The sequence below is a fragment of the Poromitra crassiceps genome (assembly GCF_964638095.1).
Source record: "Poromitra crassiceps genome assembly, chromosome: 5".
NCBI lineage: Eukaryota > Metazoa > Chordata > Actinopteri > Beryciformes > Melamphaidae > Poromitra > Poromitra crassiceps.
In genome coordinates, this window is record NC_139642.1 from 19,304,531 (window position 1) to 19,328,521 (window position 23,991).

At 43.8% G+C, this 23,991-nt stretch overlaps 1 protein-coding gene across 1 annotated transcript in view; it reads left to right on the plus strand.

Annotated features, from left to right (window-relative positions):
• dgkd (diacylglycerol kinase delta) overlaps window positions 1-23,991 on the plus strand; it is a gene marked incomplete at its 5' end in the record, with an annotated part of 58,354 nt that overhangs the window by 19,202 nt on the left and 15,161 nt on the right. Inside the window, 13 exons of the mRNA XM_083636350.1 lie at window positions 10,581-10,685; window positions 11,350-11,482; window positions 13,352-13,458; window positions 13,619-13,744; window positions 14,270-14,372; window positions 14,741-14,903; window positions 15,797-15,905; window positions 17,850-17,989; window positions 18,075-18,159; window positions 19,923-20,017; window positions 20,324-20,423; window positions 22,330-22,624; window positions 23,792-23,956. Of these exons, the coding sequence (XP_083492476.1) occupies window positions 10,581-10,685; window positions 11,350-11,482; window positions 13,352-13,458; window positions 13,619-13,744; window positions 14,270-14,372; window positions 14,741-14,903; window positions 15,797-15,905; window positions 17,850-17,989; window positions 18,075-18,159; window positions 19,923-20,017; window positions 20,324-20,423; window positions 22,330-22,624; window positions 23,792-23,956 (1,726 nt within the window). The remainder of the gene's footprint in view (window positions 1-10,580; window positions 10,686-11,349; window positions 11,483-13,351; window positions 13,459-13,618; window positions 13,745-14,269; window positions 14,373-14,740; window positions 14,904-15,796; window positions 15,906-17,849; window positions 17,990-18,074; window positions 18,160-19,922; window positions 20,018-20,323; window positions 20,424-22,329; window positions 22,625-23,791; window positions 23,957-23,991) is intronic.

A 23,991-nucleotide genomic window follows, 5' to 3' on the forward strand; every position in this document is an offset into this window, starting at 1 on the left:
CATAGGGTCTGCACCAAAATCACATCCAGTCAAGAGCATAGGGTCTGCACCAAAATCACATCCAGTCAAGAGCATACTGTAGGGTCTGCACCAAAATCACATCCAGTCAAGAACACAGGGTCTACACCAAAATCACATCTAGTCAAGAACATAGGGTCTGCACCAAAATCACATCCAGTCAAGAACACAGGGTCTGCACCAAAATCACATCCAGTCAAGAACATAGGGTCTACACCAAAATCACATCCAGTCAAGAACATAGGGTCTACACCAAAATCACATCCAGTCAAGAACACAGGGTCTGCACCAAAATCACATCCAGTCAAGAACATAGGGTCTGCACTAAAATCACATCCAGTCAAGAACATAGGGTCTACACCAAAATCACATCCAGTCAAGAACATAGGGTCTGCACCAAAATCACAACAGTCAAGAACTTAGGCTCTTTCACCAAAGTCACATCTAGTCAACAACATAGGCTCTGCCTGGACAAATATGGAGTTTTAAAATGGAAAGCATGTAGGAACCTGCCAATCATCTCACACAGTCTGATATCTGTGGCTGTGAAGAACAATCTTCATCTATACAGTGATATGACTAGGGAGGCTCCGATCAATCGTCCACCGATTGGAATCGGCACAAATTCAGCCTAAATATGAGATCGGAAAATTCCAATAATGCTTTATATGCACCGATTTCCAAAACCGAATGATGACAGAAAACACTTGAGCCATTTCTAGGCGGACCTGTGGTCAATGATCACATGTAAACACAGCTAAAACATCTCAGCGCTGTCATTACCACCAGTGTTGGGGGTAACTCATTACAAAAGTAACATATTACATGTAATATATTACTTTTAGCAGTAACTCAGTAATATAAATTATTACTTATAGGATTTCAGTAATATTATTATACTAGTTACTTTGTCAAGTAAAATAAATTAATCAAAGCACTGTTTCAATCATTTGCTAATCAAACTGTGTTTTTATGCAAATAACCACTATAGATGACAATAACAAAGGAAAAGAATAACATTTAGAATTTTGGATTGTTTACACTGACTTCAAGAGAGTTGAAATTATTTTTCAGGATGGTTCTGGGGCGGCGATGTCATTCTGCTGCTGCTGTTATTTTGGTGAAAGTAATGCAAAAGTAGTGTAATAAGTAACTAGTTACTCTACACAGACAGTACTATTGTAAAGTAACTTATTACTTTCAAATGAAAGTAACTAGTACTATGTAGTATATTACATTTTGAAAGTAACTTGCCCAACACTGATTACCACCATCATGCTAGGGTAAAATACCTTGTGGGAGAAGCAACTACTGTAGCAATCCTTGCAGCCGAGCAGGAGGAGCCAACACGTTCTCACTCCGACCACGTAGCATATTGACGCTTTGTCCCGTCCCTTATGCGCCACTTGTTACTAACATGGTACCCTTGAGCGACCCATGAAACGACTTGGGCTTTCCGACTAAACTCAATGCAAACCCATAGAAGTCAACTTTGACGCTTATGGCAACTGCGCCCCCATCATCCTAACTGCTCGCCCATTAGTCAACTGCTCGCCCATTAGCGTCTGGGGGGAGGTTAGGTTTAGGCGTGGGAGGTGGGAGAGGTTAGGTTTAGGGTCTGGGGGAGGTTAGGTTTAGGCATGGGGTGGGAGAGGTTAGGGTTAGGGTTAGGGTCTGGGAGAGGTTAGGTTTAGGCATGGGGTGGGAGAGGTTAGGTTTAGGGTTAGGGTCTGGGAGAGGTTAGCTCCTCCAGACGTTAATGGGGGAGCAGTTAGCCTAACGGGGGAGCAGTTAGGCTAATGGGGGAGCAGTTGCCATAAGCGTCAAATATTACTTCCATGGGTTTGCATTGAGTTTAGTCGGAAAGCCCAAGTCGTTTCATGTGTCGCTCAAGGGTACCATGTTAGTAACAAGCGACGCACAAGGGACGGGACAAAGCGTCAATATGCTACGCGCTCAGAGTGAGAACGGGTTGGAGGAGCGCATGTCTTCACATGTTTACTAGCTAACCACCCTGAGCGAGTTTGGTGAGTCTGAGACCTACCGTGTGCCGCTTCACCGAGCTAACGTTAGCTCTTAACGTGACTTTACGATGCAGTTAGCTTGCTAGCTACGAAACAGCCGCGGTTCCTTAACGTTAGTTTGTTCTGCTGGTCTTTACTCGTCTTATCTTGGTTATAACATCAGAGTGCGATACCAAACTATGTAAGCAATGGTTGTGGAAGTTCAACGTTAGCTAGTTGCAATGGAACTTTGAACTACTAAGACTGCAAGACGGTCGGAAACACTTATATCTTCGGAGGTCCGGGGTCATCAGACTGTGCTGAGGTCATCAGCAGGATGAGCCTCAGTCCTGTGGTCCGAAAACATGCGAGGATAGAGAGAAAAGACGGAAGGAGAGGCTGGAGAGGATGGAGAGAACAGTCAGAAGGAGGTAAAGAAGCTGAATGAGAGTGGAGGAGAGACGGACACAGAGGAGAGCTTTAGGAGGAGAAATGTCAGGAATGAGCGAGAGACAGGGGAAGTGTTTATGTCTCTATGGGGGAAACACTAAAATGTCTGTTCTCTCTCTCTCTGTGTGTGTGTGTGTGTGTGTGTGCGCGTCTGTGCGCGCGGCTCGTCTCGTCATGCTGACGTTGTTTCTCGCCCACTGGACATCGCTGACGTGTGTGAGAGAGTGTTATGATTGAGTATGTGCGTGTCTACACTCAGTATGTCCATATATGAGCCTGTATGTATATATATATATATATATATATTAGGGATGCACGATATTGAATTTTTGATTCCGATACCGATATCGATAACTTCTTGCTCCTCAAGGCCGATACCGATACGATAACCGATAATATATATATATATTTTTTTATACATATTTTTTCCTGTAGTTTTTAGTTTTGACCTAACCAGATGTATAAATGACATGAGCATTACTACTATGAACAAAACAAAGCCAAGAGAACAGTTTTGACTCTTCAAATAAAGTGACTACCGGTATTTATTTTTCAAAATAAATATAATAATCTGAGTCAACTGCAATATGTCAAATTGTCAATGTGTTTCCTTGAACAATAAATGAAGAATACCAACAACTATTTGTGTGTGTGTGTGTGGGGGTGTGTAGGTGTGTGTGTGTGTGTGTGTAACATGTAAACATTTTCGAATAGTAAGGCTCATCACTCTCAGTGGTACAAAAATAAAGGCCTATAGAACGGTTGCAATTAGCAATTCTTAATAAGCCAAGGATTCAAATTAAATACTGACAGGACAGTCAGACCTGTCTCTACATGTAAACAAAACAAATTGAAAAAGTGCATTGACTGCATTCCTTTCCTATTTCCTTACAGTAACAAAAAGCAAAGCTACTGAAACAAGTTAAACATTTCTGTAACAAACTGAAAGTGCAGTCCTCCTCACAGTAAGAAAAAGCAAATAACTTAAGGTACTGAAACTTTCTATGTAACAAACTGAAAGTGCATTCCTCACAGTATAACAGTCATTTTACAGAACAAAGGATTGTAATCCATAATATGACAGGTTTTAACGGTTCTATTTTTTCTCAATTGAGAGAGAGAGAGACAGAGAGAGACAGAGAGGAGGGGGGGGGGGGTTTGGCCCCGCATCGCTACTCTTTTTCGACTACTTCTACTTGTTTTAACTCTGGGTGGATCAGTGGGAGATTTTTTTTTATGAAGAGGAGCTTCTCTGCCTTATCGCATAGCAGACAGTCGGTTTCTTTTCTCCGTCATCACGTTTCCAGCGGCAGAAAACAAGCGTTCAGAGTCAACACTGGTGCATGGTGCTGACTGATATTTACGAGCAAGCTGAGACAGTCGCTCGTAACGGGACTGGTTGCTCCTCCAGTATTCAAGTGGGCAACGGTTCAACTGAAGGGTGGGCTCCAGATAGGACCGGAGCTAACAATAAAAACATCTTTATTTTTTCAAACGCCTTGTCGATAGGTACAGTCCCCGCCGGTTCCTTCCTAGGCTTCTCAGCTTCTTGAACCACTTTCGCTTCCTCGTATGCGTTTAACACACCATCGTAGCGATGGCGATGTTTCAGGTGACTTATTAATAAGTTGGATGTGTTGTAGCTCGATGCCTTTTTCCCTCCTCGTGGAACTTCTGACTTGCATTTATTGCAAATGGCAAGCGAAGCGCTTTCCTCAGAAACATTAAAAAAGTCCCAAACTACCGACGCTCTGTTGCTCAGCCAGCATGCACTGCTGTTGTTCTGGGACGTTCAGGCCATTACGTCATCACGCTGGAGAGAGGGAGCGCTGGATTTGTGGAAAAACAACCCCTTCCTAAACCACACACAATCACTGATACCATTGTACTGGTAAAACGGGAGGGGCCTACAAAAAAACAAACGCCCTCATCCCAATCCACCCACACCGCAGTTGTTTGACCAAAAAAAATATATTATATATTATCGGAGCTATTAATAATGTTATCGGATTTATCTGAATGACGTCATAATTGTTGATATCGGGTCCGATACGTATCTGTCCGATAACTATCGTGCATCCCTAATATATATATATATATATATATATAGGGTGTGTATGTGTCTGTCAATGGATACGTTTATATCAGCCTTACTATGCACTAGTCACAACTCATACTAATGGTGTGTGTGTGTGTGTGTGTGTGTGTGTGTGTGTGTGTGAGAGAGAGAGAGAGGTCTAGATTCACATTCACAACAGAATCAGTCTTCTGAGAGAAGACAAGCTGGCTACATGCCAACATGCAGTGAAACCCTTTATTAAGTCACATAGTGTACTGACTCACTGACTACGTTTACATGCACACAATATTCCACTATTATTCGGAAAATAACAATATTCTCAATTTGATAAGGGTCATGTAAACGGCATATTCCAGTTGCATTTTCCGAATTTACCCTTTTTCCGAATTTAGCATTTTCCGAAGACACGTGGGTTATTCCAGTATTATTCGGGTTTTCGGAGGATTCTTTGATCATGTATACAGCGCATTCTGAATATGCGTCTCAATCAGGGTTTTTACTGCAGTTTGCGACGCATGTTGCCTGTTTGCGGTCAACTGATGTGTGCTAGAAAGCGCTAGAAGAGGCAATATAATCATAATTATAGCTGCTGCGCAGCAATGAGTCGTGGCCGGGCAAGTCTCAAGGCTTTGAGCTACTATGACATCAAAATTGCTTGAGTGACATCACAATTGCTTGAGTGACTGATGACATCACAAATACAACCTAATTGCCCTAGGTAATTAGGGTAATTAAGATGCTCTTTAGTAGGGCTGTGAATCTTCACTGGCCTCATGGTTCGATTCGATTACGATTCAGAGGGCTACGATTCGATTACGATTATCGATGCATCTCGATGCATCTCGATGCATCTTAAATCGATGCATCACTTTTTTCCGCAATACATGATTTATTTTTTCTCACTTTCTTTTTTTTCACTGTGTGGCTACTTTTAAAATAAAAGTGCATTTGGAATTGCATTGTATTATGATCCATAATTAAAATAAACAACTGCATGTACTTCCATTATATATATATATATATATATTTTTTTTATGTATTTTTTTTTATATAATCGATTTTTGACATTTGTGAATCGATGCAGAATCGTGCACGTCCACATCGCGATGCATCTTATAATCGATTATTTTTGACACCCCTACTCTTTAGGCAGTGCATCAACGTTTTGATGCACTGTGGGCTCAATTTTTGACCAATCGAAAATCTGTTTTGATACTTTTGTGTAGGACAGTCCAACGATGCAGATGCTGAAGTTTGGTGTCGTTTGAAGAAAAAATGTGGGAGGAGTAGGGTTTAATTATTTTTACAGTTTTTGCAGTTTTGCGGTGTTTAGACTTCATAATTGGCCATAGGTTGCATTGTACAAAAGTTTCTCCTCATTTGGGCGCACATTTCGGTGAAAGTTGCAAAGCCGTAGTACGTATGCCTGATTTTTTATGAATTTTCAAATTTTGAAACTTTAGACAGTCGCTGTAGTGCCACCGTTAGGACTATTGGCCCCAAATTTGCGTCAAAGACGTTTGGCATGGGACTGGACCTTTGTGCAAAGTTTGGTTAGTTTTCATGCATGGGAAGTCGAACTTCCCGGGAGAAGAAAAATAATACAGGCAAATACAATAAGTGGCCGTGCCGCTTCCCTGGCCACTAATAATCCATCATCTCTGGCATGCGGAAATAAAAGCCCACATTTCTGATCGGGAGGAGATGAGAAACATCGATTTAAAGAGAGAGATATTTAAAGAGAAAAGTCCACAATGCTTGCGAGCCTGCGAGGTAATAACGTAATAGCCTACTTTTTACGAAAGACTTGGATGCGCAACGCCAAACTTTTCAGCAGCAAGCTCCTGAAATTGACTAAGTGATGCTCGTAAGAATAGTGCTGCTCTGTTTATTCTCAACATTAAAAACTCTGCCTACCTGCATCTCTCTCTCTCCCCCCCTCCCTCACGTGTTGGGAAGGGCGAGCTACGGCTGCATGTAAACGGGAATATTAGTGGATTATTCATTTAGAATATTGTCATTTTCCGAATATGAGCAAAAACCGGAATATTGTGTGAATGTAAACATAGTCACTGTATCATAGTCATTACATCTGCTTAAAGGAGAAGGCCGGTGTTTTTTTAATGCTTTGCTTTTAATGCATCGTCCATAAATCCTATGAGAATAACAACATCCACAATGCGTTTGCTACTCGTCTTACTTTCTGACTTACTTCCCACATTCCCTTTTAGGACCGTACCCGGGTCACACACACACACGCACGCACGCACGCACGCACGCACGCACGCACGCACACACACACACACACACACACACACACACACACACACATGCCAATGGATAATAACATCAGGGATCATGTCAGCAGTAGCTCGTCTGGTTCTTCACGTGCTGCAGATCAGATCAGATCGCACGCACGCGCACACACACACACACACACACACGCACACACACACACCAGATCCAACCTAGAATTTTAACTCGGCAAATATTTCCTCAGTGTTTGCAGCCACATGACTTGAGATGAAGCTAGGAGCTCGGTATGCTGCCTAACAATAGATCCTATACTCCACAATAGAAGACTGTAGTGGACACACACACACACACACACACACACACACACACACACAGCCCTGTGGTGTGACTTGTATGTCACATCCAACCTATGTACATGCCTGCAACACGCCCCATTTTCTCTCCCTATTGTTAACCCTTTCTGCCGCTGTGCTCCCCATCGGGAATTTTTCTTCCGTTTGATTTATTTGTTGATTAAAACAATCCCCATTAGCTGACGCCTAGATGACAGCTAGTCTTCCTGGGGTCCAACTTCCAAGACAACAATATACATAACATGACATACAGCAATGAAATAGAATGCAAAAAAAATCTATTACGTAAGAATAAAAGAAAAATGAAAGAAAAAGAAAAGAGTTAAAAGCAAATCAAAAACCAGATAAAACAGTGTAGCATGGACCGCTAGCTCTCTAATTTTAAAATTTTAACTTACGATAAAAACATTTCCTTGTAATCTATGAAACAGATTTGTACGTAAGGCTACAGATATTAATGTGAGCAAAGACTAGACCTTTAGGAAGGTTACTGATGATGTTAGACATAGGTTAATTACATCACTGGTTGATAACGGCTAATGTAATATATAATATTAAAGTTATAGTATAACATCATATACAGTTAATCACGTGTGCATCAGTGACTTTAGTTATTGCAGGCTCGATCCATATGTTACAGTCACTACTTGGTCTATAGGAGGCTGGATGAACAGTTAGTTTATCTAACCTCCATTATAAAGTAAAGCTGTTGCATCTGAGAACAGTCACTTTTAGCAGGTTTTCACACACACACACACACGCGCGTCCACGTGCGTGACGTGTGTGTCTATTTCTGTCAGTGTGGGAACAGAGGGGTCTTTGTGGAGCAGTTGGACAGGAAGTGGAAGTCAATGTCTGTTCCTTGGAAATAAACATTACCGTTACACAAGCACACACACACACACACACACACACACACACACACACACACGGCTAACTTGTGATCCAGTCACACTCAGACACTTACCGGTCCACCCCCAACACACGCACACACACACACACACACACACACACACACACACACACACACACGCACACACACACCTCACTGGTGTGAGTGTTTTAGTGTTTTATTCTGTTAACAGCATTTCGTATTGGTAACAGACATAATGATGATTGAACCAGCTCTGCCTTGCTCAGCGACTCCTCAGAAGTAGATGGAGGACAGTGCTCTCTCACTCCCACACTGCTTCAGCCGGTTTAAGGATTTGAACCAGCAACCTCAGTGTTAACGCATTCAATCCGATCGCGTGCTTCCTCGTTAGGGAATGGAATTTCACCATTCCTCATCCGCATTATAATGATTCAAACAGCATATATAAACCAAATGAATGAAACCAAGAGCCAGAAAGATGTCTTATGAAAGTATATTTAAAACCATACATTCTCTCTATATGTGTCAGATGTCGATGTCATGTTAACCTATTAGCATTAATTATGCGTATGCAAATATAGCTTATTGATTAGGAAATGCCAATGGAACTTATATTTTTCTCCAACACTCATTTTAAATCTAACAGTTGTCTCGTTCATCTTCATACTGTAAGCTATATAACCTACACATCATACAAATATACATTTATTTAATAGGAGATGTGTGGATTCTGTGGAAATCTTATTTGAGCATATTTTTAATAGAATTTTCACCGGACTTGGTGACCGCAGAGATTTAAATTTGTCGGACTTTAATTGATTTTACCGGTAAAAGACCGGCAATTGCCGGATAACGGAACCACTGGTGCGTGCGTGTGTTCATTACTGGCGTGTGTGAATGGTTACCATATCATACTGGACACAGTCAAGTCAAGTCAAGTCAAGTTTATTTGTATAGCCCTAATTCACAAGCATGTCCCAGAGGGCTTCACAGATAATATGTCTAGCTAATTCTAGCTGACACAACAGTAGCAAATTACAGAATAATGATAACACATTGAACAATTGATAGAGAAATATAGAAAATATAGAAATATAGGAGAGAGCAGCGGAGAGAGCAGGAGAAGGGAGGAGAGCAGGGGGAATGTGAGAGAGTGATGGGGTGGGGAGGGAATGGGAAATGTTGGGGAGTATAGGAGGTGGGGAAGGAGCAGGGGAAGGGGGAAAGAGGAGAGAGCAGGAGAGGGGAGGGGGGAGGGAGGGAGAGCGGGGGGATGTGGGGGAGGAGAGAGCAGGGAGAGGGAGGAGGTGGGGAGAGAATGGGAAATGTGGGGGAGGAGAGAACGGGGAAGGAGAGGTGGGGAAGGAGCAGGGGAAGGGGGAAAGAGGAGAGAGCAGGATAGGGGAGGGGGGAGGGAGAGCGGGGGGATGTGGGGGAGGAGAGAGCAGGGAGAGGGAGGAGGTGGGGAGAGAATGGGAAATGTGGGGGAGGAGAGAACGGGGAAGGAGAGGTGGGGAAAGGAGCAGGGGAAGGGGGAAAGAAAGAGAATGGGTGCCATGCTTTAAAATAGAATGGATGCCATGCTTTAGAATAGTGGGGAGGGAGAGCAGGGGGAGTATGAGAGAGTATATGGAGAGAACAGGGAAAGGAGGGCTAGCTGACACAACGGTAACAAATTACAGTAGTAATAATAACCTCACCACAGGGCTCCGTCAATGCTCACGTTCACCTCGCCAAGCCGGCTGTGGTGCGCTGTGGCCGGGTGCTGCAGCACAGAGATCGGCCATTGAGGTGAGCGAGCCTCTCAGACTGGACTCCAGCTGAGCGGGACTCGGCCGCACCTCTTGTCTCCGTGGCTTATTTTGAAACATGAAACATGTCCACACACTGAGGAGGAGGAGGACATGCTGTGTGATGGCTGTCTTCTCTGAGGAGGAGGAGGAGGACATGCTGTGTGATGGCTGTCTTCTCTGAGGAGGAGGAGGACATGCTGTGTGATGGCTGTCTTCTTCATGTCCACACACTGAGGAGGAGGAGGACATGCTGGGTGATGGCTGTCTTCTCTGAGGAGGAGGAGGACATGCTGTGTGATGGCTGTCTTCTCTGAGGAGGAGGAGGACATGCTGTGTGATGGCTGTCTTCTTCATGTCCACACACTGAGGAGGAGGGGGACATGCTGTGTGATGCTGAGGAGGAGGAGGACATGCTGTGTGATGGCCGTCTTCTTTGCAGCCCGTGATCTGTCTCACTGTCTTGGGGTGCGCGCACGTCACGTGAAAAAGGGGGGGGGGGGGGCAACCGGCACACAGAATCGTCGGATATGTAGACTGAACGACGCAGGTCACAAGGTCGAGGCCGATCAGCTGAAAATCAGCAATTTCCAGTCACGTGCCGATCGATCGGTGCATCTCTCTACCCCCATACAACCATCACTAAATGACTGTCTGCCTGTCTGTCTGTCTGTCTGTCTGTCTGCCTGTCTGCCTGTCTGTCTGTCTGTCTGCCTGTCTGTCTGTCTGTCTGTCTGTCTGTCTGTCTCTCTGCAGGTCATCACTCCCTGCAGGCGCTTGATTCTGTGTGCAGACAACAGGAAGGAGATGGAGGAGTGGATGGCAGCACTGCGCAGCGTCCAGAACAGACAACACTACGAGGTCTGTCTGCCTGTCTGTCTGTCTTCGTTGTAAAAATGCGAGTCGGCTATTGTTAGATAGCGTTAGCTCGCTTGCTAACGTGGATGATTAGAGTACTGCAGGAATGAGTCTGGAAGTAGCACTTTGTTTCGTCAGGGGAGAAGGCTGTGGGGTTTTAGAAAGGGACATTTGGTTAAATGCATGAAATAAGGTCTGTGGTTAGCAAAAGTTTATGGGAGTGGTAATTTGTGTTCAGCAGGATAATCTTCACAAACGTGGACCGCTTTTATGACTTTTTAAGCCTAAACGCGTGTTTTTAAACGCGATTTTCAGAAAACGTTTAAAGCGGCGTTGGCGACGTTTTCTGGTTAAGCCTAAAAAAAATACGTCATTTCTGCGCTACTCTATTGCTATCTGGCTCACATCTCTGTTGTGGACGTTACCTGCGCTGACTCACTTCGCTCGCGGTCGTAACCCGTCAGCGGGGCCACGTACGTCCACCGGTGTCAGTAATGCTTAGTAATCTCTGTCTCTCACATATAGGGCCTTTAAAGTGAAGGGATGTTAGGAGGAGTTGTTGTAGTTGCAGTACATGTATTGTATTGTATTGTATTGTATTGTATTGTATTGTAGTACACTGATTGCATTGTAATCAGTCAGTGATGGCCTCCCTCCCATCTCTCAGTCCACTCAGTACAGCATGGACCACTTCAGTGGGATGCACAACTGGTACGCCTGCTCCCACGCCAGACCCACCTACTGCAACGTGTGCAGGGAGGCCCTGTCAGGGGTCACCTCACACGGCCTGTCCTGTGAAGGTACACACACACACACACACACACACACACACGCACACAGACACACACATACATACACACATATATACACACACACACACACACACACACACACACACACACACACACACACACACACAGGCGCATACACACACGCGCACGCACACACACACACACACACACACACACACACGCACACACACACACACACACACTCACACGCACACACACACAGACACACGCATACATACATACACACATACATACATACGCACATACACACACATAGACACATGCACAGTCTGCTTTTCAAAACGGCATAAATTTGGCATGACTCATTCTTGTTGCTTGACGAAGAGCCTCTTTAGTTTATCTTGGCCTGCTCTGTCTGTTCTAGTTACATACAGTACAGGGCTGACATCTTCAAAGTGCTTCAGGGCCTTTTTAGTGAAAACATCATTATTCAAAGTTCACTGTACAACTCTAAATGGCAGAGGATGCCATCTGTAAACGTCTCACTTACTGAACCAAGGACTTCGGTAGGATCACCTTTTGGCTGGACCGTGAGGTTCTGACTGACTGAGTGATGAAGTTACACCATTGGTCCGGCGTGGCACATGATACACCTGTCGTACGCCTGTTGCTTTTGTGCCAGTCGGTTCATGTACACTGACCAGTACAGACTGATGGCAAAGATGCTCTACATTATGAGTCATAGCTACTGTAGAGACGCTTTAGTGTGTACAGATCTTTGGCTATAGATCGCTAGCTGCTAACCGTTAGCTACAGATCCCTAGCTGCTAACGTTAGTTACAGAGCTAACTGTTGGCTACAGATCCCTAGCTGCTAACATTAGTTACAGAGCTAACTGTTAGCTACAGATCCCTAGCTGCTAACATTAGTTACAGAGCTAACTGTTAGCTACAGATCCCTAGCTGCTAACATTAGTTACAGAGCTAACTGTTGGCTACAGATCCCTAGCTGCTAACGTTAGTTACAGAGCTAACGTTAGCTACAGATCCCTAGCTGCTAACATTAGTTACAGAGCTAACTGTTAGCTACAGATCCCTAGCTGCTAACATTAGTTACAGAGCTAACTGTTAGCTACAGATCCCTAGCTGCTAACATTAGTTACAGAGCTAACTGTTAGCTACAGATCCCTAGCTGCTAACATTAGTTACAGAGCTAACTGTTCACTACAGATCCCTAGCTGCTAACATTAGTTACAGAGCTAACGTTAGCTACAGATCCCTAGCGGCTAACATTAGTTACAGAGCTAACTGTTCGCTACAGAGCCCTAGCTGCTAATATTAGTTACAGAGCTAACTGTTGGCTACAGGTCCCTAGCTGCTAACATTAGTTACAGAGCTAACTGTTAGCTACAGATCCCTAGCTGCTAACGTTAGTTACAGAGCTAACTGTTCACTACAGATCCCTAGCTGCTAACATTAGTTACAGAGCTAACGTTAGCTACAGATCCCTAGCGGCTAACATTAGTTACAGAGCTAACTGTTCGCTACAGAGCCCTAGCTGCTAACATTAGTTACAGAGCTAACTGTTGGCTACAGGTCCCTAGCTGCTAACATTAGTTACAGAGCTAACTGTTAGCTACAGATCCCTAGCTGCTAGCGTTAGTTACAGAGCTAACTGTTAGCTACAGATCCCTAGCTGCTAACGTTAGCAGGACCGGCTGAAAGGTTTTTCATCGGCTTTAGTGTTAGTATAACAAACCAGTCCAGCAATATACTAGTTTTTCACCTAGTCTTGTTTACCTTGGAACCAAATTGTCAATGTTTGTCTTAATAGGGTATGTCACTCTGTGTGTGTGTGTGTGTGTGTGTGTCTGTGTCTGTGTCTCTGTGTGTGTGTTTCTCCTCCGGGGTATTACAGTGTGTAAGTTCAAGGCCCATAAACGCTGTGCGATCCGGGCCACCAACAACTGTAAATGGACCACCCTGGCTTCCATAGGGAAAGACATCATCGAGGACGAGGACGGGGTGAGTGGGACAACACTAGTAATGATCGATTGCATTTACAGTATATATAGCGCCTTTCTAGATGCTCCCCAAACGCTCCTCTCCCCTCATCTCCACTCTTCCGCTCATCTCGTCTCTTCTCTCATCTCCTCTCTCCCCTCCCCTCCCCTCCACTCCTCAGGTATCTATGCCTCACCAGTGGTTAGAAGGGAACCTGCCAGTTTCGGCGAAATGCAGCGTCTGTGAAAAAACCTGTGGCAGCGTCCTCCGCCTACAGGACTGGAGATGCCTCTGGTGTAAAGCTATGGTGAGATGAGAGAATGCGTGTGTGTCTGTTAGGGGTGTCAAAAATAATCGATTATAAGATGCATCGCGATGGGCACGTGCACGATTCTGCATCGATTCACAAATGTCAAAAATCGATTATTTAATTATTATTATTATTATTATTTTTTTTATAATCGAATAAAATATAATGGAAGTACATGCAGTTGTTTATTTGGATCATAATACAATGCAATTCCAAATGCACTTTTATTTTAAAAGTAGCCACACAGTGAGAAAAAAGAAAGTGAGAAAAAATAAATCATGTATTGGGGGGAAAAAAGTGATGCATCGATTGAAGATGCATCGAGATGCACCGATAATCGTAATCGTATCGAATCGTAGCCCTCTGAATCGTAATCGAATCGAATCATGAGGCCAGTGAAGATTCACAGCCCTAGTGTCTGACTGTACATGTATATTAAGCTGTCTGAATAGGGTGAGAGTTCCAGAGTTGGCACGAAAGAAGATGGGTGTGTTAGTTTTGCTGCTCTGTGTGTCCCTGCAGGTGCACTCGGGCTGCAAGGAGCAGCTGTCCTCTAAGTGTCCTCTGGGTCAGTGTAAGGTGTCGGTCATCCCCCCCACCGCACTCAACAGCATCGACTCAGACGGTGAGGTTTAAAACCACACAGTTTCACCAGACACTTCACTATTTCACCAGCCACGTTCGCCGTTTCCACTTTCACTATCAGTCATTTTCACTATTTTATCAGTCACGTTCACTATTTCACAAGCCATTTGCACTATTATACTATTATGCTACTTCACCAATCACTATCCACTTTCACTATTGTATCAACCCCTTTCACTATTAAGCGGAAAACATACTTATGCGTCAAAGCCCTCGCCGAATGCCGCCGAGGGGTGCGCCGCAGCTGGCGAGCCTGTCGGCGCAGCCGGCGTTCAGCTCCTGGAAAACGGGACTCGACGCAAACGGCGCACGTATAATCTAAGTTGTTGTTGTGAATGTGTGTCTCAGGTTTCTGGAAGGCGTCGTGCCCTCCGTCGTGCACCAGTCCTCTCCTGGTGTTCGTGAACTCCAAGAGTGGAGACAACCAGGGCGTCAAGTTCCTCCGCCGCTTCAAACAGCTGCTCAACCCCGCACAGGTGTTCGACCTCATGAACGGAGGGCCTCATCTAGGGTGAGTGTGTGTGCGTGTGTGTGTGTGTGCGTGTGTGTGCGTGTCTGTGTGTGTGCGTGTGTGTGTGCGCAGGGCTGCAACTAACGATTATGTTTATTGTCAGTTACTCTGTTGATTGTTTTCTCGATTCATCGATTAGTTGTTTGGTTTATGAAATGTCAGAAAATTGTGGAAAATGTCGATCAGTCTTTCCCAAAGTCCAAGAGGACATCCTCAATGTCTGCTTTCTGTTCTGTGTCAATGTCTTGTTTGTCCGCAACTTAAAGATATTCAGTTTACTGTCATAGAGGAGTAAAGAGACCAGAAAATATTCACATCAGAGAATTTCGACTTTTACTTTCCCTGAAAAAAATCGATTCATCGATTATCACAAAATAGTTGGCAATTAATTTAATAGTTGACAACTAGCGGTGTAAAGGTAGGTACACATATTTGTATTCGTACCGAAACTGTACTGAACAGTGCAGCTGTACCGAATTTTGAACAAATTTAAAATAAATCAAGAGTTCCCCCACGGACATTAAAGGTTGGTACCTGTATCACTTACTTTGGGTTTTGCTGGCTGTACACTAACAATTATATTTACTGTGATTCCATCCCCCCTAATGACAACTAATCAATTAATCAATTAATGGTTGCAGCTCTACTATGTGTTGTTTTTCTGCTAGGTAACGTGCAATTTACACATTGGTGCCCCAACTGGCAATTATACATAATTTACTGTAGTTTTGTTTTATATGAACCAGTTTGTGTTCAAACAAACATGAGACTGATAATCAACTCTCTTTAACTGTGTGTGTGTGTGTGTGTGTGTGTGTGTGTGTGTGCGTGCGTGCGTGCGTGCGTGAGTGCGTGCGTCTCTCTCTCTCTCTCTCTATCTATTCATCTCTCAGTCTGCGGTTGTTCCAGAAGTTTGACACCTTCAGGATACTGGTGTGTGGAGGAGACGGCAGCGTGGGCTGGGTCCTGTCTGAGATAGACACACTCACCCTGCACAAACAGGTACACACACACACACACACACACACACACACACTATATTACGAGTCCTAAAGGATGTTTGAGGGGTCTTCGAGGGTTCCAGAGATCACTGAGGGGTTCGGGAGGTCCTCGAAGGGGTTCCAGGGCAGGATTTCCATGGGTCTTTAAAACGTTTTAAAAATTGATTATGGAGTTAAAGTTACTTAAAGTTGCATTCATTTCAATCTGGCTTTGAAATGTGTATCTATCGGAGCACACACACCCAGCTATGGCTGTTTTCCATACAAACAGCTGCTCTTGCACGTGTTTCTGTTATAACAGAGCTGAAGGTGTGTCTTTAATGACGTGCTTGTCTCGAGTCGCAAAGCAGCATCGATATGGCTGTGTCAAGAGTCACGGCTGAAACGGTGGATGAACGGAGCATTTCCTTCGAAGTTCTTCAAAGTAAAAGGAAAAAATAAAATAAATGCCTTCCGTTAGTTTGTCAGTTAGTTTGTCAGACTAAAACTCAATGGAATTGTAGTCAAAAGATTATGACTAAAACTAAATAAAATTTTGCTATACACCTATGTGTTGTGCTGACATTATCAGGTAAGCACAAAGTTTCTCCTTTATGCTTTACTCACTAGGGATGGGCGGGAGTACTCGGTTACTCGAGCACTCCTTCATAACGTCAGTACTCGAGTAACGTTACAGCTGTTGATTACTCGTTCATAATAGGAGAGTACTCGAGTATTTAAATTACTTAACATGACCATCCCTATTACTCACAGGTGTGTGAATTGACCTGGATATGAGTCATCCATTCCGTAGCGCAGAATAATATAACTTTAGTCTCTCCTCTCCTCTCATTAAAGAAAATAAGGAGGTCATATTTCTGCAGCGGCTGGATCAGGGTATCCGCGGGGTCTTGAAAATTATTTAAAAAGTCTTAATTGTCATTTTAGAAGTATTGGATTTTGTAGCTATTGTGCTGATTGTGTTAAATGAGCATACGATATTGTCTCATCTCGATCGCCGACCCCTGAATTGAATCGATATAGTATCGTGGGAGAGTTTGTGACATCAGCAAATATTGTATCGTTGCCCAAAGAATCTATATAATATCATATTGTAATGAAACTTGTGATTTACACCCCTATCGCCTATCACTTAAAATATATTGAAAAGCTCTTAAAAAAAGGTCCTAAAAAGTATTGAATTGAACTTTAGGATTCCTGCATTATATACCCTGTGCATTAGGATTCCTGCATTATATACCCTGTGCATTCATCATGGTCTTGAAAAAGTATTACATTGAACTTGTTGAAACCTGCAGAAACCTGCAGGGGTCCAATATTCCTTCAGTTCAGACAGAAATCAAGCAGGTCTGTGATGGAAATGAGCAAAGCCCTGCTCTGTCTTATCTCTGCTGGTCCCAGACCACCCCCTACTGCATCACAACGGAACTGCATCACAACACTCCTGCTTCCTAATATGCTTTTCTTTGTTGATGTTTCCTCTCTGTTTGGGGTGTACATCTGAATTTCATCTAAAGTCATTTAAAACACATGTTGTTGTTTTTTAATGGCTATGGTCCCAACATAAGTGCTGTGTAAAGTGGGAGGTTTTCACTAGTGTTGATTTAGTCTTCATCTTTGTTTCACTTCCCACTGATCACCTGTCAATCACAGGGTTGCAGAACATAATGCTATGCATGATGCTATCACTGCTCATGCTAACCACACAGCTCTTCTCATGTTGATTCCAAACAAAATCATGAATGCACAAACGCATCATTTCCTGTGCGGTAAATTATTTATATTGAACTTAAGGGTCTTAAGGGTAATCTCCTTGTGTGTGTGTGTGTGTGTGTGTGTGTGTGTGTGTGTGTGTGTGTGTGTGTGTGTCTCTGTGTGTGTGTGTGTGTGTGTGTGTGTCTCTGTGTGTATGTGTGTGTGTGTGTGTCTCTGTGTGTGTGTGTAGTGCCAGCTGGGCGTGCTGCCGCTGGGCACGGGGAACGACCTGGCCCGGGTGCTGGGCTGGGGCTCGGCCTGCGATGACGACACACAGCTGCCTCAGATCCTGGAGAAACTGGAGAGAGCCAGCACCAAGATGCTAGACAGGTACGTGATGTGAGACAGGTATGATGATGTGAGACAGGTTCCACAGACAGCAGAATACAGTAAGGTCTCTCCTCTCTGGCTGTAGGTGGAGTATTATGGTGTATGAGACCAAGTTTCCACGGCAGCACTCTGCCTCCACGGTGACAGAGGACTGCAGTGACGACTCTGAGGTGAGACACATCGTAGATGTTCTATTACTATTAGGGGTGTCACGATACACTAATTTCACGATACGATACGATACACGATATTGGGTTCACGATAACGATACGTTACGATATTTTAACAATATTCTTTTTAACAAAAGTAAATAATTTTTATGTATTTATTTATCATTTATTTAACCATGTGAGTCCCGTTGAAATCAAAACCTCTTTTCAAGGGAGCCCTGGGAAAATACTGGAAAAATGGTCTTTCATTTGAAATACACAAAATACAAAACAAATGCTGTTTTTGGAAATTGTTATTATAATAACTATAAAACAACATGGAAGATAATGCTTCTCTTGCAATAGAATGTGTCACACTGTCACAAACTAAATGTTTGTTGCATGGTGAAAGAAAAATAAAGTATACAATCTATTTCTTAAATAACTCATGCTCAATGGTCCCTAAACTTATGTAATCTTATGTACCCCTTGAGCTGTTTTGCCATGCCAGTAGTAGTCTACCCCCTCACTCATGCGTGTTGATTCTGCTAAATTTGTTATATTATTATTCAGGAGCAAAAAAAAAAAAAAAAAAAATTGTATCGTAATTTTTTTCTGACGATACATATCGTGACATTTTTATATCGCGATATATCGTGCGACGAAATATCGTGACACCCCTAATTACTATATAAGAGTATATCTGATGATCTCATCTGGGCTCAGACCCTCTATACCAGTGATACTCAATTGAAAACTAACGTTAAATCAAGTTGGACTGAGCTCCAGCTAAATTGTCAAATATGGCTGGCACTTACAGTATAATGTATTTAACTAACTTAACTTAACTAACTAAATATCCTGTGTGCAAAGAATTGTGAGACTAAACTCCTAACAGCCCAAACACCTAGAATCCGCTACAGAAGAATTCATATTAACGTTTGTTTATTGACTGGCCCCTGGCCTCCTGTCATTTTGCAAAAGTGGCCCCTGGGCAAAGCAAGTTAAGTATCCCTGCTCTATACCACAGAGATCTAATGTTTAAGAGTAGACATTTAATCCTATTATTCCAGGGAGTTCCCCAAGCCCCGGTAGCCGGCTATTTCTCCGCCTACTGGCCTCTGGCCTACCGGTTACTTTATACACTGTAAAAAGAAATATGAGAATTTATAGGAATGTTTATTTGTATTATTTCAATTGTCACACTCATGGATACATATTTGAGGTTTGTTTATTAATTGGGAAAAGGACCACTGGAACAAACGCCGCGAACATGAGCCGGCTACTTTTTCAATCTGACTGGCTACTCAAAAGTTTGGAGAACTCTCTGTTATTCTGTTGCGTTATTGCAGAAATGTTAATTTTGACTAGGTTTTTATTCATAACTCTTTTGTTACTTTTTTGTTGACTCTGAAATTAATTGAATTTAGTAGTCGGGTGCAGACACAGTCTCAATGGAGTTAATCTGCATAGATAACTGCTCTAATGGGAGTGCAGAGAGGTGTGTTAGACTACGACCCTGCTTCCTAAGGGTCGTTGGGAGGGTAACTGTTCGGGAGTCGGACACGCGGAGAAATGTGTAAGACTAGTGTGTAGCTCTGCCTCCTGGTCTCTCCGGGATGTCGGGTTGCGTTAATAAGCTCTGCCATGTTCTTGCAACATCACAAGTGGGATGGATGCTGTCTCTGCTAATCAGACCAGGTCACCTACAGTAACTGAACATGGCCGACACTGCAGACCCAACTGACCAAACTGTCTCTCTCTCTCTCTCTCCGCTGGTCCAGGTGCAGCAGATTCTGACCTATGAGGACTCAGTAGCTGCTCACCTCTCCAAGATCCTGACCTCAGACCAGCACTCTGTCGTCATCTCCTCTGCCAAGTATGTCTGTGTGTGTGTGTGTGTGTGTGTGTGTCTGTCTGTCTGTCTGTCTGCCTGCCTGTCTGTCTGTCTGTCTTGTCTGTCTGTCTGTCTGTCTGTCTGTGTACTGTATCTATCCATTGTACAGCTGGGACAATTCCTCAGTTATGATTAGTCAATTGACAAAATTAATCTGTAACTATTTTTAAAATGAATTAATCATCTAGACTCATTTTTAAGAAAAAATATACTAAAATGCGTGTGTGTGCGTGTGTGTGTGTGTGTGTGTATGTGTGTGTGCGTGTGCATGTGTGTGTGTGCGTGCAGGGTCCTGTGTGAGACAGTGAAGGACTTTGTGGCTCGTGTGGGGAAGGCCTACGAGAAGAACACAGAGAGCTCAGAGGAGTCCGAGGCCATGGCCAAGAAGGTACCACACCACCTGCATCACAGCTACACTATAGACCTTATTCGCTAACCCCGGACAGAGCCATATTGTTGACATACCGTCCTGCAGCTGACAACTATAGTAACGGCCTTAGTGTCGTTTCTGTTCCATTACAAAATAGTGATAGTGATGACAGCAATAAAAACCCCACAGTTGTTGTTTGTATGCTGCCGTTAATGCCTGTAATAATAAACAAAAGAAAAAACCAGGTGAACAGACTTTGCTGTGAGGAGCTGTCAGAAAGTTTCACCTGTCTCTCCTAACTATCCACACATCTCCTGTGCTGCTGACGTATCCTCCGTCTCGCTCCCTTCACGTCTGTGGACGGTAGAGATAGAAACAAACCACGGGGACTTTATTCCTGTTATTATTACAGCCACGTGTAACGCAGGTCACCATCCGAACACAATTGGAACGATACAGGTAACGCTAACGGCGGCTAGCTTCCTATAAACGCTGCTCTTACATAGGTTGTCACATAGAGCTGCAGCGCTATGTCAACAATATGGCGGCGGTGGGCGTGCCCGTATGTGAGTGACGTCAATCGAATAAGGTCTATAGCCGTGTTCGGAATGGTTCACTCACTCACTATTCTCCATGTAGTGTTTATCATAGTGAACTATATGTAATGTAGTGTTTATCATAGTGAACTATATGTAATGTAGTGTTTATCATAGTGAACTATATGGGGAAGTTGGAACGATCAAACCAGTTTCAGACACTCTTCTTCTCCTTTGGTAAACATGACCGCATTGCATTGTGGTACATGGGAGAAAATGTAGAGTGTATTCACTGTTGCATTGTGGGTATTTCATAGTGGACTATTATAAGTCTCAACTGTTAATTTGATTCACTATAGAGCTCATCAGTCATGTGACGTTTCTTGCCCCAGAAGTGAATTCCCCATTCATTTTCTCCATAGACATTTAGAAAAATCCTTATATGAGTTTTAAGGCTTGAACCAAGTCAACCAGTCTTCCAGAGAATCATGAGTGACCAGAAAACATTTCACTTTCAGCAAAAACAAAAAGTAAAAGCGAAAAAAATAAGAATTTTCAATCTTTTTTTCTTTTTTTTATTTTATTTTATGGACCATAAAACTTAAGATTCATTCATTCAAGCATTTAGTCAAGCATTGAGCATAGAGACACTGCGGAGCGCGTCATCATTCATAAACCACTGCCAAAACGGGGGAAAACACAAACTCCCATCCAATCCTGGCGTTCTCCTATGTAATGTATGTGTATCTGCATGGTCGGGTGTTGGACAAAAATATCGTATATACGGAAGATGAACACTCCAACTTCATTGACAGCAACATCCACATTTCTCTTCTCGCCAATTTTCAATGGCTTCCTTGTTTTCCTCTGGAGTACAAAAAAACTTTAACTGGTGATTTTTTACATTTGTTGTCTGTGCGCAGCCCCACCACACAACAGCTTTTAGCTATGTTTAATTCAAGGAAAATGACGCTGGTGTGTGGAAATGAACGGAGCTTTTCCCCCGTGATGGGCGTGGCCTATTTCATGCAGTGTCTCTATATGGTCATAATCAAAGTGTCATTTTATCATATCGGCAGAAATTTTCATTTTGGGCCGATGCCGATATTTCATTTTTAATAAAAAATAATAATAATAAAGCATTTATCGGCCGTATGCCGTGCCGATATCATCGTGCATCCCTAATACTTAATGGTGTTAATTGGCAATTACTATTTAATTAATTGTTTCCAGATAATCAGTGGATAGAGTTCAGGACTGTGCCAGTTTGTCACCTTATAAATGAGCTGTAGCGTTAGCTGCACAGCTGTGCAGTGACATCAAAGTGTTAAAATAATAATAATAATAAATAACTATATGTTTGTATATTGTTTGTCCTCGTCCTGCAGTGTGGCGTGCTGAAGGAGAAACTGGACTCCCTGCTAAAGACCCTCAGTGAGGAGGCGCAGGCATCCAGCGTGCTCTCCCCCGCGCCTCCCCCCACCATCGCCGAGGAGACTGAGGGGGAGGGGGAGGGGCTTGTGCTGCCACCCCCTCTCCATGCCCCGCCCCCTGCCCCGCCCCCTCTCTGCTGCCCACGCCCCTCCGCCTCCGTGGCCATCTTTAAACCACGGGAGCAGCTGATGCTCAGAGCCAACAGCCTGAAGAAAGCCATCAGACAGATTATAGAGCACACTGAGAGAGGTAAGGCAGGTTATAGAGCACACTGGTAGCGCTTTCAGACAGACAGAAACACAGACAGACACGGTTCTGGTTCTGGCTCTGGCTCCGTTCTGGAGTCTCAGAACCTTGGTGCTTTCTGGCGAACCAGCCCGTGTTCACACCAGTTTAAGCGGAACCAAAGTGGGAGGACGTTATTCGGTAGTCCTTCTTCAGTTTATTTTTTATTTTTTTAAGTTTATTAATTATTCGGTCTGGCGTTCGAGTGAACCCAGCCTTGGCCCTCTCTTCTGCAAGTTCAGCATATGACTTGCTCTTTCTTGTACTGCTTTCTAGCTTTTCTTGAGATTCGGTAGATGCCCAAATCACCACTAAACATTTGGTTTCCTCAGCAGACCACTGCAAATTATTTTTCTCTGTGTTGTCACTGCCTTCTTCTCCTTCCTGCTCGTTTTCACAGCCTAGAATGAGACACGCCCACTGATGATGTCACGGTTCCCAAGGAAAACCAACTATTTTTTGGTTCTGCTGAGAACCAACTTTTCAGGTTCCGAACCAATTATTTTTTCGGTCTGAACGCGCCGGCCAGTTCAGATTAGGGTTCTGGAACCGGAACCGGCACGGAGTCCTGCCGGTGTGAAAGCCCTATGGGAGAGGTAAGGTAAAGGTAAAGTCCCAATGGTTGTCACACACCTGAGTGTGCGAAATTTGTTCTCCGCATTTGACCCATCTCCTGGGGGAGCGGTGAGCAGCAGCAGCGCCGTGCTCGGGAATCATATGGTGATCTAACCCCTCAATTCCAACCCTTTGATGCTGAGTGCCAAGCAGGGAGGCAATGGGTCCCATTTTTATAGTCTTTGGTATGACTCAGCCGGGAATCAAACTCACAACCTCCCAGTCTCACCGCAGGTTATAGAGCACACTGAGAGGTACATCCCCCACGCCTCACGGTTGAGTGAAGTTTGCCTTTTTTATTATTAAATTTGTAATTTGTTTATATTAGAGCATGTAATTAACAGCTCGAATGTAATTCCCCCCCCCCTTTTGAATTTTGACGAAAAAGTGACAGCCCTACTTTGTCATGTCTTTTTGTAAAAAGTTATGTAAATTTGATTGCCGTCTTTGACTCTGTCTGCCTGTCTGTCTGTCTGCCTGTCTGTCTCTCTGTCTGCCTGTCTGTCTGTGTCTCAGCTGTGGACGAGCAGAACGCTCAGACCCAGGAGGTGTTTGCTCTGGGGGGAGCAGCAGAGGAGGAGGAAGAGGAGGTTGTAGAGGAGGAAGAGGAGGATAAGGAAGAGGAGGATAAAGTGTCTCTGCAGTCATCGTACAGCTCCAGGACCCGCCCAGCACGCAGAGGTCAGCCATGCTGCTCGTGGTCCTAAAGCCCATGG